The sequence below is a fragment of the Pygocentrus nattereri genome, chromosome 19, assembly GCF_015220715.1.
Source record: "Pygocentrus nattereri isolate fPygNat1 chromosome 19, fPygNat1.pri, whole genome shotgun sequence".
Classification (NCBI taxonomy): domain Eukaryota; kingdom Metazoa; phylum Chordata; class Actinopteri; order Characiformes; family Serrasalmidae; genus Pygocentrus; species Pygocentrus nattereri.
The window spans coordinates 37,464,275-37,485,040 of NC_051229.1; the positions used below are offsets into that span (position 1 = coordinate 37,464,275).

Here is a 20,766-nt window from a genome sequence, read left to right on the forward strand (position 1 = left end):
TTGCTACATTATTGTTAGCTTCAGTTGCGTTAGCAAGTGCAGACGATCCTGGGTAGAGTTAATAGCAGCTCCACCCGCCAAAGCTGGAAAACAGGAAAAACATCAGTAAACCTAATTAAATACTTACATACATTTGACTTTACAGCCTCAAAAGGTAAGATTATGCTGTTATTGCCAATATATTGTCTGTTATGACTGAATTGTAAATTATACAATAAATTGAAGTGCTTCCATGCTGACTGGTCCAGAAGAATGGTCAACCTTTATTTCTACAAACATTTTGATTGGGCTATTCTGAAAAGGCAACTTTTCATACAAGCATAATCAACCAACCAGCTCACCAAAGAGAGAAGGGTCATTCCACAAAAAACGTCCCCTTTTGTGTTCCTAGTGTTTAGATATATTTCACTTGAAAAATATGTTAAGGCCACAATTTATTTATATGTTAAAACAAGTTCATTTAAAAATTACATTGTCTTGAGCATTTTTCTTTTTTAAATCAGTCATATGGAGTTCCAAGCCGGTTCCACAGTCATGTGTAAATATGGCTCAGTGCCATATTTTGAGGTAAAAAACAAGTTTTTCTGCTATTTTAACTGCAATAATCTAAACATCACTATGAAATCTATGAATTAAATAACAAAGAAAACAAACACCAAATAAATGTTATAAAATGTATACTGAAAGATTTGATCCCCAGGAGTCGTGTCCCTGGTGTTACGACGTAACGAAAAATCTCTCATTTTGAAATGAAAGTCACACTGATGACATCACTCGACTTCCTTTCACCTGTTTTCTGAGGATCTATGAAGAGAAGCACACGGTGAGTCCACTGAGTCTTTCATTTCTCAGAGATTTTCTCATTTAGCTCATGATTTCATATGAAGGTTTTAGCTGAAGTCACTGGTGTGACCGACTTTATTCTGAAGTGATTATGAAAAAATAGAATACAAGTGGATTAAATGACATGTTTTAGTGGATATTCCATCCAGGATTGACAACATGTGGTTTGAGGCTCTGTAGCAGCCGTTTTGCAAAATGCACGTTTCATTAAAAATGTCTCTGGTGTTTCCTTTATTATGGGTAACACCAGTGACTCCTACTGACAGATTAAAAAAGTGGACGTTTCTGTAGAACGACTCAGAAATGTTTTTGCAGTCCGGCCTGCAGTTGTGTGTTCTATTTACCTGAGTCCTGATTGTAAACAGGCTTTGTTAGTTGGAAAACGACATACAAGACAAGATCAAGTCTTTAATCTTCCCATTAGTTTGGCATTTTGTGGAGTAAATGAACATAACGCTGGTTCTAACTGGGAACTGTTGCTGGGTGATACTGCTAAAAAATCAAATCACAGTATTTTCCAAGTATATTATGTCTTCACTGTGACATGATAATTAGGTATGCATTAGTCAATAAACCCAGTGAGTACTGGCACACCGTGCTTAAGTTTCTATGTATTTTGAAACGTTTTGTCAGTCCTAATCACAGTACACCAGTGCTTATCACGCAGCATTAGGTTCCTCTGGTTTTTTATTGTTTTGCTTTGTTGAACACCTTTATCCTGCAGTACTTCGGCAGTTCAGCGGGGGGTGGCGATGAGCTGGTACATGCGGGGCAGGTTGCCAAAGCTGCTTAGTTCGGGGGTGGGATCAATGTTGTCTGGCCCACCTGGACTACTAAGGGTGAAATGCTGCATCAGAGACACGATGAACATAAACAGCTCCATACGAGCCAGAGACTCGCCCACACACGACCTCTTACCTACAGGAGGAGAGAGGGAGGAGCAGAGTGTCACTGCAGCCAGACTCATCCTCAAAAAGGAAGCATTGAACACATTCATCGTTTATTTAGTCCTACTATTCACACTGCACATGAATCTATTATAAACTACACCAGAGATACCAAAGGTGCATGTTTTTGTTCAGGAGTAAGAAGTTATTAAAAGATAAGTAATCTACAGTTATTATCTGTTTATAGTAATTTCTTGTTTCATTATTACCCTTGAGATTTGACCACTACTTTTCAAATATAATGCATTCTGTGCCTTTATTCTAAGCTAAGAAGCTTTCCCAACTACTATGGGAAAAAACAGACTCCTTGAAATTATTTGAAACCAATTATATTGCACAGCACCAACAACATATTTGACGTTTATGTGACAAAAATGCAAAGAAAGCACTGGATTCTAAAATTTTAACAGCAGTTACAAACTGTGCTGTCCATTTTCTATTTATTTACTATTTTTTTATTAGAAAATTTATTCATTTCATTTTAAACAATCGTAAAAATAATCACAAATGAAATGAAAGGCAGCAGAAAGAAGACAAAAATCTTATATCTGCCCCTTTTTTCCCTGAAATTATTTCGAACACTAATCATTTATAGAAGACAAACTAAACAAAAACATCAGGTCATTCTCGTACAACAGTTCACAAAAATATACATTATACTATTTCATATAAAAAAAAAACAACTTTTATCATCCTTTTAAACACATGCATTGATCTAGCATTTTTAACTTCACTCTCAGGTTATTCCATAACCTTATTGCTTGAATTGAAGTACACCGCTCCTAAAAGTGGTTTGAAATTTAGGTTTTACAAACATCTCTATCCCCTTAAGATTATAGCAGCTCTTTCTCTTAACAAAATTTCATTGAATGTTTGAAGGTAATGTGTTTTTATGAGCCTTATACATTAACAATAAAATATTAAAGTCAACTAAATCATCGAATTTCAATCATTTCAACTGATAAAACAATGTATTTGATGGATGTGTGTAATGTTTTCTTGTGATAATTCTTACAGCTCTGTAGAACAAAAATAGAATTTGTCATTGTTTTGCACGCTTTCCCCCAGATTTCAATACAGTAAATCAAGTGTGGAACAATTATTGCATTATACGACATATACAGAGCTTTGTCATTAAATAGCTCCCTTACTTTGTACAACTCCGCAATGGATTTTGCGATTTTTATTCTTAAATAATTTATGTGGGGCTTCCATGTCAGCTTTTCATCAATGATGACACCCAAAAATATCACCTCACTGACTCTGCTAATCTCAATTTTCAAGTAAATGGACCTGATTATATGGGCTATTGCACCAATTTAGCACAAACTGGGGTCCAGCAGTGAAAAGAATATTTAGTATTTAGACCTTAGACATTTTGTTACAAGGACTATGTTCTGATAAATTTAAACCCAATAAGTTATATATATAATAAATTCACCATGTATAAGGTACTTCTTATTTGGAGGTGTATATAACTTGGAAAATAATATTCAGTGTTTTTGTTTGGAAATGTCTTTTTGATTTCTTTTACATTTCTAAATTTGTATTCTTTGAATTTTTAAATAATAATAATAATGATAATAATAAAAACTCCAAAAAAGGCTGTCCTGTTTTTAAGTCACTACCAGAACATAAAGAAATTTAGTCTGTAGGCGGAGTCTTATTTTAGAGCAGGAAGTGAGGATGCATCCCTGTCCCTCATGGCCACATGTTGAGCAGTTAGATTCTATTATTTTAAAGTAAATGTGTCCCAAATTCTAAAAATCAGCGTGGAACATTGAAAATGATCACTACCGAAACACCTAATTTCTGCAATTAAGCAAACTTTTGCTATGATATGATGATTTGATGTGTGCAGCTGTGCTTGCTGGTCATGTCTTAAAATGAGCTAAAATTATCACTGAAACTGTAATTGTCCCTGTTTTGGTAGTGACAAAATGGAACGTTCAATCATTTGTTTTAATAAAAGGAACATAATTAAGTTACAAGGTCACTATAAGCAAAGAGAAAGTCCAAGATCAGTTTAAAGTACAAACTGTGTTTTCAAATTTGAATCAAATGATTCATGAAGATCTTCTGTAGTGTCTGATTAGAGACTGCTCAGGTTTCAGGATTGATAAGCAGTGTATTGGCTCATCATGCTGATATCGTGCTATCTATAATTACTAAATAGTACAATAACAAAATAATAGAATAGTAAATAACACTCTAAATAAACAATGCAGTCACATTTAGCACACTGCTCTATTGGTTTCACACTGTCTTATCTCCAGGCTTTTAATTTTATTGTTCTGTTCGAAAATGACGTTCAATTATAAAAAGGTACAAATATGCACGTCTCATGGGAAAAACAACCATTACCAACCTTTGAGGGTACATTTATATTGATTATTTAAGCAATAGAACACTCAAGGCAGCGTGTTCTCATGAAATAACATCATGGCTGTGATTTGGTCAATGCTATTCGCGCCAACACACGACGTCAAGTGTTCTGTTGCTTTTATAAAACAGTTAAATAAGCAAGAAATTAATAAACTAGGCTGTAAACGTGGTGTTTAATATGTTTTAATATTCAGGTCCTTCCTGCAAATTATAGTTCCTTAACAAGCCGCTTGTTGCTACGTCAGAGTAACGAGCTCCGACCACTCACTGCACAGCCAACAGTTCGTTCTCCGGCTCCTTACACTAAATTCCCAAACAGTCGTCACTACTGAGCAGCTTTTCAGTCGGCAGCTGTGACAGAAAAACAGCTAAATAACCTGGAATCAGCCAGAAATGAACCCAATACCATTCACCAAATGTGTCGTCTGATCTTCAGAGTCGGACCAAATCAGACTGAGCCATAAAACTGCCGCAATATCAAGTTCAGCTCAGTTTGGTCAGTTTTTCCAGATCAGTATTAATGTTGTTTTGTTCCAGCCGGTCTGTAAAGCTTCTTACAGCCCATTTAGTTTGACGAATGGTACTGGGTTCATTTCTGACTGATTCCAGGTTGTTCAGCTGTTCTTCTGTCACAGCTGCCGAGTGAAAAGCTGCTCAGTGGTGACGACAGTTTGGGAATTTAGTGTCATCTCGTCTTCAGAGTCGGACCAAAACGGCAGTCATTCAAATGTGATCTTAAAAGTGTCCGTTTTCTGTTTGTGGCAAAGTAAGAAGTTAAAACGTTCAAATGGCTTGAGCATCTCCCACTGCTTTCAAACTTATTGCTTAGCAACGGCGTCTCAGCCGAGTGATACAGTGTTTGTGAAAAACCATGATGTTATGGTGAAATAATGGCACAGTTGGAACGCCTCTCAACTAATCAGCTTGCGTGGTCGGAACTAACTGTTGTATAAACCTTGATAAATGAAAAGTGTATCTTCACTGTACCTTTATTCTGACAGTGTACCAGCATTTTTCTCTATTAGATCCCTCAGATTCTGGTTTGACAATAGTAGCATTTACCTGCGGAGAAAGGTAAGAAGGCAGGATTGTTTCTGAATTTGCCCTTTGCATCCAGGAAGTTGTTTGGGTTGAAAGTCCAGGGGCTGTCCCACATTCCCTCATCCTTCAGAACAGAGTGCTGTGCAGGGGAATTATCACCGTACCCTGTAAGAATCAGATTAAAGTGACAGGCATCTGCTGACCTGTGTGCAAGCATACAATCTCAAAATAGATGGTTCTTCAAGGGTTCTTTAGTGAAAACAAGGGTTTATATAGAACCTTGAACACTCAAAGAACAGTTTGCATGCTTAAATGATTCTTTGCATGGTGAAATCGTTCTTCAGATTGATAGGGAATGTGTTGTATTTGGTTCTATAGAACCTTTTTCAAAGCACCAAAAAGGGCTCTGCTGTTGCAATGTCAAGCTTGTTTACAATAAAACTCTTTTTGGTTCTATATAGAGCCATCTTATTTAAGAGTGTAGGTATCAGTGAGGTGTGGGCTTTCTCATAGCCCCTCGACTCGGTGCCTGTATGTTGGGGTTTATGTTGTAAGGTGGGGGACATTGACTCAGAATGGGCCATGTTCCGCTCCTCCATTGTTGAAGCGGCTGACTGTAGCTGTGGCCGCAAGATAGTAGGTGCCTGTCAGGGCGGTAATCCTCAAACCCGGTGGTGGACACCCCAGGTGAGAGATGCCGTCAAGCTGAGGAAGGAGTCCTACCGGGCATGGTTGGCCTGTGGCTGGCAGGTATCGACAGGCCAAGCGATCTGCGGCTTCAGTTGTCACCAAGGCAAAAACTCGGGTGTGGGAGGAGTTTGGTGAGGCCTTGGAAAGTGACTTTAAGTCGGCTCCAAAAAGATTCTGGCAAAACGTCAGGCGACTCAGAAGGGGAAAGCAGTGTGCCACTAGCACTGTATATAGTGGAGATGGTGTGCTGCTGACTTCGACTGAAGACATCATTGGAAGGAATACTTTGAGGACCTTCTCAATCTCACCGACACGTTCTCCAGTGAGGAGGCTGAGTCTGGAGACACGGGAATAGGCTCGTCCATTACTGAGGCTGAAGTCATTAAGGTAGTTAAAAAGCTCCTTGGTGGCAAGGCTCCAGGGGTGGATGAGATCCATCAAGAGTTCCTCAAGGCTCTGGATGTTGTGGGGCTGTCTTGGCTGACACGTCTTTTCAACATTGCGTGGACATCGGGGGCGGTGCCACTGGATCGGCAGACTGGGGTGGTGTTGCCTATTTTTAAAAAGGGGGACCGGAGGGTGTGTTCCCTACTACAGGGGAATCACACTCCTCAGCCTCCCTGGTAAGGTCTATGCAGGGGTACTGGAGAAGAGAGTCCGGCTTATAGTCGAACCTCGGATTCAGGAGGAGCAGTGCGGGTTCCGCCATGGTCGTGGAACACTGGACCAACTCCTCACCCTCTCCAGGATTCTGGAGGGCTCATGGGAGTTTGCCCAACCAGTGCACATGTGCTTTGTGGATTTGGAGAAGGCATTCGACTGTGTTCCCCAGGGTATTCTGTGGGAGGTGCTCCGGGAGTATGGGGTACATGGCTCTTTGCTACGAGCCATTCAGGCTCTGTACAAACAAAGCAGGAGTTTGGTTCACATAGCCGGCAGTAAGTCAGACTCGTTCCCAGTGAGAGTTGGACTCCGTCAGGGCTGCCCTTGGTCACCGATTCTATTCATAATTTTTATGGATAGAATTTCTAGGCGCAGTCAGGGGACAGAGGGTGTCTGGTTTGGTGACCTCAAGGTCACATCGCTGCTGTTTGCAGATGATGTGGTCATATTAGGGACATCAGGCCATGAACTTCAGCTTTCGCTGGATTGGTTTGCAGCTGAGTGTGAAGCGGCCGGGATGAGAATCAGTACCTCTAAATACGAGACCATGGTTCTCAGGCGGAAAAGGGTAGAGAGGCCTCTGGGATAAGCTCTTGCCTCAAGTGGAGGAGTTCAAGTATCTCGGGGTCTTGTTCACGAGTGATGGTACAAGGGAGCGGGAGATTGACAGGCGGAGTGGTGCTTGGTCAGCAGTGATGTGGGCTCTTTACCGGTCTGTTGTAGTAAAGAAAGAGCTGAGCCACAATGCAAAGCTCTCAATTTACCAGTCGATCTACGTTCCTACCCTCACCTATGGTCATGAGCTTTGGGTAATGACCGAAATGAGTTTCCTCTGCAGGGTGTCTGGACTCTCTCTTAGAGATAGGGTGAGAAGTTCGGTCATCCAGGAGGGACTCGGAGTAGAGCTACTGCTTCTTCACGTTGAGAGGAGCCAGTTGAGGTGGTTCGGGCATCTGGTTAGGAGGAGACCCCGGGGAAGACCCAGCACACGCTGACGTGACTATATTGCCCAGCTGGCCTGTGAGCGCATCGGAATCCCCCCCGGAGAGCGAGTGGAAGTGGCTGGGGAAAGAGAGGTCTGGACCTCTTTGCTTAAGATGCTGCCCCCGTGACCCGAACCCCGGAGAAGCGAAAGATGATGGATGGATGGATGGATGGATGGATGGATGGATGGATGGATGGATGGACAGAGGAATTACTTTATCATGTTTTGCTTTACAATGAGCAAGTCCAATACCAAGAGAAAAAAACATCACTTGTGGAAGCTCTAGATATGTCACTGTCACAGTATTTAGTTCTAAATATATGTCACAGTGGGCTGCTATAAATGGTAAACAGTGGCTCTAGACCAGAAGTCACTACTGAAAGAGTCACTGTGAAACTGATACAAGGGGAAATACACTCACCGGCCACATTATTAGGTACACCTTGCTAGTAAAAGGTTGGACCCCCGTTTGTCTTCAGAACTGCATTAATTCTTCATGGCATACTTTCAACAAGGTGTTGGAAACATTCCTCAGAGATTTTGATTGGTTATTTGAGTTACTGTTGCCTTTCTATCATCTCTAACCATTCTGCCCATTCTCCTCTGACCTCTCACATCAACAAGGCATTTTCATCCACACAATTGCTGCTCACTGCATATTTCCTCTTTTTCTGACCGTTCTCTGTGAACCCTAGAGATGGTTGAGCGTGAAAATCCCAGCAGATCAGCAGTTTCTGAAATACTCAGACCAGCCCGTCTGGCACCAACAACCACGCCACGTTCAAAGTCACTAACATCACCTTTCTTCCCCGTTCTGATGCTCGGTCTGCACTTCAGCAAGTTGTCTTGACCACCTCTACATGCCTAAATGCATTGAGCTGTGGCCATGTGATTGGCTGATTAGCTATTTGTGTTAACAAGCAATTAAACACCTGTACAATGTGTATATGCTAACATATCTGTTAAAAGCTTTAAGTAAAATATGGAATGTCTTTAGGTTTTTAGAACCCTTTGTGAATGTTCTGTTCAGGGGCAAGTCAATCTACTTTAGCTTAGCACAAACTATCGTTCAGGTAGCTTCAACTGAGAGTTTTGACATTTATGTCCTAAAGTGTAGGCCCAGGTCTATTAGTCAACATGTGCCACTGGTAAGTAAGAACTAGAGCACTGCTCTTGGCTGCCGTGAAGGTATCAGCACTCTTACTTTAGGAATGGTGTAGCCTCTAAACGAGATGTCGTGTGTGGCATAATGTGGAAGGCTGAGAGGAAGAAAATCCAGATATCGCTGCACCTCATGGATTACTGCACCTGTGAAGGGGAGGGCCTTTCTGTCTTGCATTAAAGGGTTCCTCTTACCGATCACAGTGTCGATCTCCTTCTGCATTTGCTCTGATAGAACAGAATGGGAAAATATTAGCTCCAAAAATGAGGCCTTGTTCACACACTTTTACCCTGTTCTTCATTGGTCAGGACCCCCATTGACCCTCACAGAGCAGGTACTATTTGGGTGGTGGATCATTCTCAGCACTGCAGTAACACTGACATGGTGGTGGTGTGTCAGTGTGTTTTGTGCTGGTGCAAGTGGATCAGACACAGCGGTGCTCCTGGAGTTTTTAAACACTGTGTCCACTCGCTGTCCACTGTCCACCTTGTAGATGTAGAGTCAGAGACGATAGCTCATCTGCTGCTGCACAGTTTGTGTTGGTCATCAAATAGTCCTTCATCAGTAGTCACAGAATGCTGCCCACAGGACGCTGTTGGCTGAATGTTTTCCGTTCTCAGTCCAGCAGCGACACTGAAGTGTTTAAAAACTCCAGCAGCACTGCTATGTCTGATCCACTCAGACAAGCACAACACACACTAACACATCACCACCACGTCAGTGTTACTGCAGTGCTGAGAATGATCCACCATCGAAATTGTACCTGCTCTGTGAGGGTCCATGTGGGTCCTGACCACTGAAGAACAGGGTAAAAGGGGGCTAACAAAGTATCAGAGAAACAGATGGACTACAGTCTGTAACTGTAGAACTACAAAGTGCACCTATATAGTATGTGGAGCAGATAAAATGGACAAGGAGGCGGTCATAATGTTATGCCTGATCAGTGTATATGACCATGCATAGGACCACATAATGAATAGCGAAGCATCTCGATGGATCCCTGACAGCAATGAACGATCGTCTAATCAACTGTGCCATCAAAACAAATATGTTCTTCATCTCCTCTCCCGTTTGTTTATACGTTGTAACAAGATATATCTGATAAAAAAGCAGTAAGTGGCTGGTCAATGGAGATGCAGTTGAGACATATGGAAATGTCGAATGTACATCTCATTGTCCTCGGACACTGTCCAGGACAGATGTTAAGCTTCATTGCACAAAATAATAGAAGGATATTTCTCCTCTTCCATGCATCTAACTCAAGTTTAAGTCATACACAATCTGCTGTGGTACAAAGTCAGAATTTTTAAGATCAAAATCGACACAGACCCCACATGTGGTCCATGCAGGCAGGCTGCAGCCTCTCTGCTGCATGTTTTGAACATGACCAGCGTTCTACTGTCCAAAGCAAACAATCTTTAAGACCTTTTTTCTGGACAGTTGGAAAAGGACTAGAGCCGTATTCACTCATTGCATTAGATGTGGGGCCCCCGGCCAACACCCCTCTTTGTAGGGGGGAAATCAACATGTTGGTCTTTGCTCTTTCCTGGCCAGGACACTGATACTGTTTAAATGGAAGGACACTTTTCCACAGACAATCAGTCATTGGATCAGGGAAGCCATGTACCATCTCGAATTGGAGAAGATAAGATACAAAGTCAAACAAATGGCAGTACGTGCCACTAATAACGTTTTTGTCATTGTCAAAAGCAGAGATTTATGGCAGGTTCTGTGGAGCTTTTAAATTGAATTACAATTCACTAGTTCATAGCAATTAGATGTCATGATGAATAATTCAGCTTCAAGCAGTGAAGCTAGTCTTTTACTCTGCCTTGGGAACAACTCGACACTACCATGGGGTAGAATGGGGCTTGAAACTGCACCTGTACCCTTGGAGTCCTTGGGCAAGACTCCTAACGTTACATTTGCCTACCTTTGTAACTTGATTTAAATGTAAGTAGCTCAGAATAACAGCATCTACCAAATGCTTCAGATGCAGATATGTCATCATCAGATGCAGATGAGTTCCATCCAATTTGCCGGCTTGCGGAGCCTCCAGATCTCAACCCTGTCTAATATCTATAGGATGAGGCGGAAAGAACTGTCTAACCCTAACCCTAAGTCTGAGCAGCCGCCCGGGATGCTGCAAGTGTATTCGTTTTTGCATGGTACAGCATTTCTACATAACCCAACCACATAGCCCTGGTGGTGGAGGTGCAGCTATACACAAAGACTGGCACTCAGTGCTTCAGATGCAAGTGTTTCTGTGGATGAGTGTCATACCCTGTATATGTGTGTACTTTATAAGCAGCATCAGAGCATATCTGATAGTAGTGCTGGTGGTCTCGGTCCCAGCCACGAACAGATTGAGGACAGTTGACACCATGTTATCATAGTGGAACTCTGTCTCTGGACTGTCCTTTTCCTGTTATGGGAAACACACAAGGGCAAAGTTATTTGTTGGATCCAATTTGCATAAAAGTCTAGAGGTAGTTTACTATTTTACAAGCGTTCCTCTGTGATACTGTTTCTTCAGGATTGGCCACGTCTGTGTTTTTCTTCTGAGAAAATTACAGGTAGCATTATCTACTATTTTTAACTGAATGATCTGATCTTTTTTTTTATTAGTTCCATCTGGATATACAGGGAGATTCACTCGAAAGAGGCCCCGAATATTCTGCTGTAACTCCTGTTGGGATGAAGCAATCTGAACCAAAAAAAATTCACTACATACTTGGACGCATGTGTAATCGAATGCATTACATGCAATGCTGGAAGTGACCTCCGTTTTCTGCCAGACACACAGTGGTGGACATCATGCACTTGAGTTAAAGTAGAGACATGCAAGGTAAAATATCACTCCAGTAAAAGTAGAAGTTCCTCCCTTTAGACCTCCACTGGAGTAAAATTACAAAAGTATTTACCTTCAAATGTATTTAAGTATAAAGTAAAAGTACTAAAAGAGTAATTCTGGCTCTGATGTCCTGTTATCATTTTTATAACCAGACTGGCTTCATGAACTCATTTCAGGTGAAAGTCCTCCAGCGTCTCTCTTGGTAAACCAGTCTTTTAATAGAACGTCATTAATTAGTGACGCTGACGTCTATTAAAATGATCAGAAGCACAAAACACTGAAGGTAAACAGTTTCCATCAGGGAGAACCGAGTGGCTCTGAAATCACTTTTTACACACAAGCAAAGTTTCAGTTTCAGATTTATTTACAACTTAGTTCCAAGTTTAAGTTGAATAAAAACTGGCTTTAAACTCAGGATCACAGATGAGCTCCTTTACTATGTTGATCTGTAGGCGTCTGTTCATAAACATAAACCAGCCCAAACTCATTTACTATAAAATGAAACGGTGTTTGTAGAAATTCAGAAAAAAGCCGCGTCAGTCTCGACTGCATATGTGGACATATTTCTATATTGAGCTCTATTTACACAAAGTTAGGTTAGTTCATCATTTATGTTGAACAGACTCTCCCAAAGTTTTACGCTGCTGCGCTGACGTTGAACCGCGTGCTGCACTGGGTCGGTCTGACCAACAGGTCAAAACCAGCTCTAAACAAAGTGACCGCTGGGCCCTGATTGGTGTTCTTGCTTTGTGCTTCTTTCATTTTGACGTTACATTTTTATACACACAGAAACCAAAAGAAAAGAAGAACGGTCAAAAATTCACATAAACACACTCCTAACCCTTGTGGAAAGCCTTCCCAGAAGAGTTGAAGCTGTTATAGCTGCAAAGGGTGAGCCAACATCATATTAAGCCCTATGGATTAAGAATGAGATGTCACTCAAGTTCATGTGTGTGAAGCCAGACGAGCGAACGCTTTACCAATATAGTATAAATAAGTTTGAAATTTTTTTGAGCGTACTTTCACTTCTAAAGTATTGATTGTTATCCTGTGCTTTTGACCATATTTTAGGGAGCACAGCCAACTTAATCTGGTATATACTGAGAGACAAGATGTTTCTCCAGTGTTTACATGTGCCACTCCACATGCCACTGAAGTGCTGCATACAGGCAAGCAACCAACACAATTAGCAAAAGCCAAGGCCTTGCTAAAGCCCACCTGGTTCAGCCTGATGAGGAAGCAATCGATAAAGTCTCGTGGGTTATCTGGGTCCAGACTCTCCTCATGTGTTCTTATTTTTTCCACAATGAAGACCTTAAGTTCTTCCACTTCACTAAAGAGGGTCTGGTGACGGCCAGGCAGGTGTTCCATGAGCCAGGGGAACACATTGTATGCCTTTGAGAGGAGAACAAGTAAGTGAGCTTCTCTATTACATGACGGTAGAAGGGGATCTTTTGGAAGCACTTTCTTCTGCACTGTGTTCTTTTCCTTCTCACCTGTCCCCATGGGCTGCTGCCAAAGCGCAATATTGCAGTGATGACCTGGAAAAGGCGGAGTAAGTTGTTGTCTTCATAGCTGAAACGCTGACCAAACACCAATGCACAGATCACGTTGGATACAGCTCGACTCAGGTAGAACGTGGGGTCAAATGGAGCAGCTGCAGGAAGTGAGCAAAGTGGACATATGAGTCTGAAAACAAAACAGTTACTAAAGAAAAAAAATCCAACTTAATTTGGCCTAACATATTCTATTCACTTCTATTGTTCAACTAACTTAAAATAAATGAATCTAAACATTGATCCAGTTATTTTGGGTTTAAATCTACTTTCCTCACAGTTTCTTAAACATTTCTGGAGACAGAAGCAACTTCAAGGGTTCCTGAGTGATCCAGGGGTACCCACAGGGGGCCATACTGGTCCAAAAATACCAGAGGGCCGATTGGTAACTGAACTAACTTCACTGCAATTGCAAAATAGCCAGCTTATAGTTGGTTTACTGAAGACATGTTGGTAGACACTTTCAGGCGACTTACATTTGGTTACTTTGAGGCTGTTACGCAGGTGTTCACTCTCCTCCTGAATCCAGTGCTCAATCTTCCTGCGCCCCATCCCGAAATCTCTCAGCGTAGTGAGCGTGAAACGCCTCAGCTGACGCCAACGATCTCCATTACTGATGACTAGACCTGATGGGAGGGAAGCAGATTGAGATTACATGAATGATTGTTTGGGATGGATTCCTCATATAAACATCTAGCAACTGCCACTTGGTAGCATATCTGTATTTGCAATTTCCAGTGGTGGACAGTAACGAAGTAAAGTTTATTTGTTTTTCCATTCTGGGCGACTTTTTACTTTCACTCCACTACATTTCAGAGTCTAATATCCGACTTTTTCCTCCTACATTTTGAGAAATCTGTCGTTCCTTTTGGTTTCTGTGTGTATAAAAACGTAACATGTCAAAACGAAAGAAGCGCAAAGCCAGAGCACCAATCAGGGCCCAGCGGTCACTTTGTTTAGAGCTGGTTTTGACCTGTTGGTCATACCGACTCAGTGCAGCACGCGGTTCAACGTCAGCGCAGCAGCGTAAAACTTTGGGAGAGTCTGTTCAACATAAATGATGAACTAACCTAACTTTGTGTAAATAGAGCTCAATATAGAAATATGTCCACATATGCAGTCGAGACTGACGCGGCTTTTTTCTGAATTTCTACAAACACCTTTTCATTTTATAGCAAATGAGTTTGGGCTGGTTTATGTTTATGAACAGACGCCTACAGATCAACATAGTAAAGGAGCTCATCTGTGATCCTGAGTTTAAAGCCAGTTTTTATTCAACTTAAACTTGGAACTAAGTTGTAAATAAATCTGAAACTGAAACTTTGCTTGTTTATAAGAAGTAATTTCAGAGCCACTCGGTTCTCCCTGATGGAAACTGTTTAAATAATTAATCTTTTAGTACTTTTACTTCAGATACTTAAGTACATTTGAAGGGAAATACTTTAGTACTTTTACTCAAGTGGAGGTCTAAAGGGAGGAACTTCTACTTTTACTGGAGTAATATTTTACCTTGGGTGTCTCTACTTTAACTCAGGTACATGGTTTGTGTACTTCGTCCACCACTGGCAATTTCAAAATAATCAATTATTAGTTAAGGTATTCTTTATGCAAGTGGTTTTCAGTCCTGGACCCCATTTGAAACAAAGAATATATTGCAAATATATTTTTTAATTGATTTATTTCTATTGGCTGTTATATTTTTCAGTTGTATGTAGGTTTAATAATAATTGCAAGAGTGCTAATAATGGTCGCATGTAAATGTAGTCTTACCGTAGCCTCTCATAACTCGGTGCATAAAAGCAATTGAGGCTCTGCCTACAAAGTCATCTGCCTGGTCTACCAGGGCCTCCTTTACTGCATCATAGCCCACCAGTACCACCACTCTCTGGGGCCCAAGGTACACCGTCATCACTGGACCATAGGTCTTGCTCCACTATTGCAGAGGATAGCATGCACAGGTTAGATCTTTGTAGCACTGTGCTAGGCCCTAATTGGTCAGAAGCTTGGCCCTGATTGGTCAGAAGCTCCACATTGACTGGACAGATGCCAGGCCCTTACTGGTCAGATGCTAGGCCCTGATTAGTCAGAAGCATAGTACTGACTGGTCAGACTCTCAGGCCTGATTGGTCAGAAGATTGGCCCTAATTGATTAGAAGGTTGGCCCAGATTGGTCAGATGCTCAGCATTGGTTGCTTAGATGAAGTCTTAATTGGACAGAAACTCAGCCTTGAATAGTCAGAAGGTCAGCCCTCATTGGTCCGAAGATTGTCTCTGACTGATCAGAAGCTTTGTCGTGATTCTACAGTTGCTCAGCCCTGCTTGATCAGACACTCTGCCCTGTATGGTCATAAGCTCACTCCTGGCTGACCAGAAACTCAACAGAAAGTTTTGCCAGATTGGTCAGATCATCAGCATTGGTTGTTCAGATGCTAAGTCCTGATTGGACAGAATAGTGAGAGGCTCAGCCCTGACTGGCTAGATATTTGTCCATGATTGGTCAGATGTTTGTCCATGACTGGTTAGGAGCTCAGCCCTTGGTTCCTGATTAAGGAAATGCTCGGTCCTATTTGGTCATAAGCTCAATCTTGACTGGTCAGAAGCTCAACCCTGATTGTTCAGAAGTATGGCCCTGAATGGCTCATAAGTACAGCCCTGATTTTTCAGGAGTCTGGCCCTGAATGGCTCATAAGTACAGCCCTGATTTTTCAGGAGTCTGGCCCTGAATGGCTCATAAGTATGGCCCTGAGTGGTCAGAAGTCTGGCCCTGAATGGTTTATAGGTACCGCCCTGACTGGTCAGAAGTCTGGCCCTAAGTGGTCAGAAGTCTGGCCCTGAATGGCTCATAAGTACAGCCCTGATTTTTCAGAAGTCTGGCCCTGATTGGTTCATAATTACGGCCCTGACTGGTCAGAAGTCTGGCCCTGAATGGTTCATAAGTAAGGCCCTGCTTGGTCGTGATGTATCCCAGTAAAAAGTGATGCCCCATAATGAGACAGAAAATCCAGGGTTAGATTCAGCTAAGATTAAGCAGAAGAAAAGAAGAACTCCTCTGATACCATACTGATATACAGTGATGGACAGTAACTAAATAAATGTAATTATTTACTGTACTTAAGTAGTTTTTTCATGTATCTGTGCTGAAGTTTTTCCATTCTGAGTGACTTTTTACTTTCACTCCACTAATCTGAAGAAATCTGTTGTTCCTTTTGGTTTCTGTGTGTATAAAAAGGTAACGTCAAAACGAAAGAAGCCCAAAGCCAGAGCACCAATCAGGGCCCAGCGGTCACTTTGTTTAGAGCTGGTTTTGACCTGTTGGTCATACCGACCCAGTGCAGCACGCGGTTCAACGTCAGCGCAGCAGCGTAAAACTTTGGGAGAGTCTGTTCAACATAAATGATGAACTAACCTAACTTTGTGTAAATAGAGCTCAATATAGAAATATGTCCACATATGCAGTCGAGACTGACGCGGCTTTTTTCTGAATTTCTACAAACACCATTTCATTTTATAGTAAATGAGTTTGGGCTGGTTTATGTTTATGAACAGACGCCTACAGATCAACATAGTAAAGGAGCTCATCTGTGATCCTGAGTTTAAAGCCAGTTTTTATTCAACTTAAACTTGGAACTAAGTTGTAAATAAATCTGAAACTGAAACTTTGCTTGTGTGTAAAAAGTGATTTCAGAGCCACTCGGTTCTCCCTGATGGAAACTGTTTACCTTCAGTGTTTTGTGCTTCTGATCATTTTAATAGACGTCAGCATCACTAATTAATGACGTTCTATTAAAAGACTGGTTTACCAAGAGAGACGCTGGAGGACTTTCACCTGAAATGAGTTCATGAAGCCAGTCTGGTTATAAAAATGATAACAGGACATCAGAGCCAGAATTCCTCTTTTAGTACTTTTACTTTATACTTAAGTACATTTGAAGGTAAATACTTTAGTACTTTTACTCAAGTGGAGGTCTAAAGGGAGGAACTTCTACTTTTACTGGAGGAATATTTTACCTTGGGTGTCTCTACTTTAACTCAAGTCCATGGTTTGTCTTCATCCACCACTGCTGATATAACTAAATGGAAAAGAGCCTTTTAACCAATCACAGTGTTTATAACTGTGTGCTTTGAACACCTTTGCCAATCACATTTTCAGATGGTTGAAAATAATGAAGACCAGTCTTTTGCCACATCACACTATTGATTCATCAGTGCACTTTTTAGTTATTGCAAGAAATGTCACAATTGCAATGTAAAGATAATACTAATGCTTTGTCCAAACTGTGCAGCCCTAACACACACTTTTATAATAGCAGTGCCACTGAAATCAGCTCCATTTCAGTAGACTTAAATCTTGGAAATGTAGCTCATAGATCTCGAGCTCATCTCTTACCTTGAGGAAGCTTTTAAAGGGTGCACGCTTGTTCAGAATGACAAGATTGCCAAGCAGAGGCAGAGCTAGTGGTCCTGGGGGTAGAGGAAGTCTGCGCATTTTACTTTTCCATCTGACTACCACAAGCAGAACCACCACCAAGCCTGCCAAGAACAATGTGTTAAAGATATCCATAATTATTCTCTAGACAGATTATTCACTGCACAAACTTCATATTCACTTTGTCATGTTTTTTTCTGCTTCTCTGCTTTCTGACAGCCTTTGTTTACAAGACTAGATTCGCAGCCGCGAGCCTGTTAAGTAGGAGGAGCAGAGTCGAGGCATGTGACTGATTTCCTGCAGACTGCAAGCAGAGGTCACCCCGCCTCTCCTAGTCCAAAACAAACAGTGAAATGTGAAGCTCTGGAATTTGTAGTTCTGACATGCGCCCAGCAATCTCAACGCTTACAGCCTTAGGACTTAATGGAACGGGATGCTGACAGGTTTTCTGTACTAGATTTGTGTTGGGTGGACATCAGAATCCACTGTTCACTGTATGTCCAAAAGTATCCAGACAGCTCTTCTATTGAGTGAATTCGGCTAAGGTCACAGGAGTTCACAGAGCTTGTATAATATCCATAGAAAAGCACTGACCAATAGAATATGATGCTATGGAGCAGCCATACATGTCTAAAGTCACCGTGTCCAGTGCCAAGCGTGGGCTAGAGGGGTATAAAGCCCCCAGCATTGGGCTGTGAAGCAGTGGAACTAGGCTCTCTGGAGTAATACCTTTGGGATGAGTTGGAGTGACCTGGAACTGACCATCCAATATCAGTACCTGACCTCACTAATGCTCAATCAGATCCTCACAATGTTCCAACATCTAGTGTAAGGCCTTCCCAGAAGAGTAGAGTCTGTTTCTGCAGCAAAGGGGGACAGACTCCATTTGAGAGCCCTGGTTGTTGTATTTAAACAATGCATTACAATAAAACTCTTATTTTATTCTTACGTGCTGGGTGGAAACAAAAGAGAACAACAGAAAAGAGAAAATGATCCAATCAGCTGGACCGAAGGCCTTACACATTACATGAACTACCAATGTAATTAGAAATCATGAATGATTAGGAACAATTAGAAATTTGATAGAAAAATGTCCTGCTGGAAGTTCCAGCTATGTTACCGACTGTGAATATGAGTCGTAGTCTAATCAGGTTTGGGTTAGTTGTTAGGAACGTAAAACAGCGGCGGCAGCTCTGTGGCAGGACTCTTTACTGAAGCACACAAGCTCAGATATATGAAAATGTTCATTACAAGATTTAGATAAAATAAATAGAATCTCTTTTAGAAAAGTGTCTGTGCTTAATCTAGAACGGTCAAAATTCGAAAAACCGTCACGTTAACTGCCATTAGTTTAAATCTAACATACTGCTAAAATCACATCAAATCACATAATAAAACCACATCTCTCCATTTAAGAGAAATGCTTGTATATTTCAGTGAAGTGTGAGCGTTCATAGAGGTACTTTCTGTTTCTTCCCAATCAAATTCGTCAGACATGCACATGTAAACCCGTTTCGGCATGTTAGTCTGGCTTAATCATTAGTTTGTTTGCGTGTAATAAAGAGAGAGAGAGAGAGAGAGAGAGAGAGAGAGGGAGAGAGAGAGAGAGAGAATTAAACCAGCAGGGTTTGGTTGTGTGCAGCGGTGACAGTTGCAGTAATCCTCTCAGATTACGAGAGCACAACATCTGGATTTAATGGTCTGGGCTGTGAAGCATTCAGACAATGTCACGCAGAGATTCTGGCCTGAAGACAGCACGCATATTTACCCTCTTTATCCTCAAGACATATATATATATATATATATAACACCACACATATATGATTCAAACACACACACACACACACACACACACACACACACACACATATATATATATATATATATACATATATTTAGGCTGGCAGAATGACCACTAGGTGGACATGTGATTTCAAAATTGGGTGTCTAAAGCCCCAGCACTGTTTACAGAGAAGTACCTGTATATTGTGACGCTCCCACCTTCATACTTCGCTGTGGGTGTGATGTTCTCATACACAGAACACTTATCATACATACACACACCCAGCTGAAGTATTACCAGAGTTCTACTTTTGTGTCGTTGGATCAGAGAACCTCCTGAGTTCCTGTGGAGTTTTGATCTGTCTAAATCCCATGTGTCAAACATAAGGCCCACAGTCCAGGTCAGGCCCACCACGCAGTCCAATCTGGCCCACAAAACTATTTTAAATGTTCTGTTTATATTAGCCTGTTCTACAACACGCTGCACTACAGTCCCCAGCATGCACTGCAACATAATGTATGCTCCGACTCTTAATCTATGGTACAGCGGTTACACCTCAGTTCAGCTCCTGGGAACATTTACATTTTGATTATTTCAAGTATTCATGTAATAATGTGTAACAGTTGTTTTGCTTTCAGGCCCTGCAGCTCTAGTTGAGTGACTGCTGGCCTCTCTCTTTCATCCCTCATCATTAGCACAAAGAAATATTGAGAAGTCACTTAATTAGGGTGTGGTTTAATAATAATGATCTCCCTGAGAACGTTAGGACGTTCCTTAAGCTTCACCTATGATTGCATGAAAAGGGCAACATCTTTTACAGCCAGACCAGGTGCCGTTTGCACAAGAAGCTTTTTATTTTCGGAGCACTAATATATAAAACTTGATGTTTACATACCACTGGGCTGGGATCCAGAACCCCCACGTGACCCAGAAGGAGAAATGCGTTTATATATGTAGACTTTAATATAGTGCCTGAATACTTTTACTCATCAATCTCTTTTTGTAAACACATTGTAGCACTGACCGCTACGGAAGAGGACAAACAGCTTATGCTCCAGTCATTATGATTTACTAGCACAACGCAGTCCTGGACTCATGTCCGCACTCTCTCAGCTTCCAGCTACAACTGACTCCAGTTTTTCCTGGCACCAAAACACACAGCTAGCAGGCCATAGAATAAACCTTGCATAGCTGCTGGCAAACAAGACCTCAGAATGTATAACATTTGCTGAACATGCTACAATATCTTTGTTTACATTTAAGAATATATAGTTTGTTGATATTTATGAGTATAAAGTCAAAAAACATTGTGTGTTATGTTTAACAAGTATAACATTAATATATATATATATATTATAATATAATGTTATTAATATATATTGTTAGTGTATTAATATATATACATACAATATATTTGCATATGTATATTAT

General features: G+C 41.2%; 1 protein-coding gene across 3 annotated transcripts; it reads right to left on the reverse strand.

Annotated features, from left to right (window-relative positions):
• Nucleotides 1–1,512: 1,512 nt before the first annotated feature.
• LOC108424099 (cytochrome P450 2G1-like) lies at nucleotides 1,513–17,820 on the reverse strand. 3 transcript variants are annotated; one of them, XM_037530950.1, is made up of 9 exons: nucleotides 17,514–17,820; nucleotides 14,897–15,059; nucleotides 13,603–13,752; nucleotides 13,067–13,227; nucleotides 12,789–12,965; nucleotides 11,000–11,141; nucleotides 8,911–8,943; nucleotides 5,238–5,381; nucleotides 1,513–1,761 (listed from the first exon to the last, which is right to left on the reverse strand). In XM_037530950.1, exons 1-9 carry the CDS (start codon nucleotides 17,685–17,687, stop codon nucleotides 1,580–1,582), a joined length of 1,326 nt encoding a protein of 441 aa, XP_037386847.1. In that variant the 5' UTR covers nucleotides 17,688–17,820; the 3' UTR covers nucleotides 1,513–1,579. The 3 variants fall into 3 exon arrangements, with proteins under 3 accessions (XP_037386847.1, XP_037386846.1, XP_037386848.1); XM_037530949.1 differs by having other exon boundaries at nucleotides 8,863–8,943; XM_037530951.1 differs by lacking the exon at nucleotides 8,911–8,943.
• Between the last annotated feature and the right edge of the window lie 2,946 nt (nucleotides 17,821–20,766).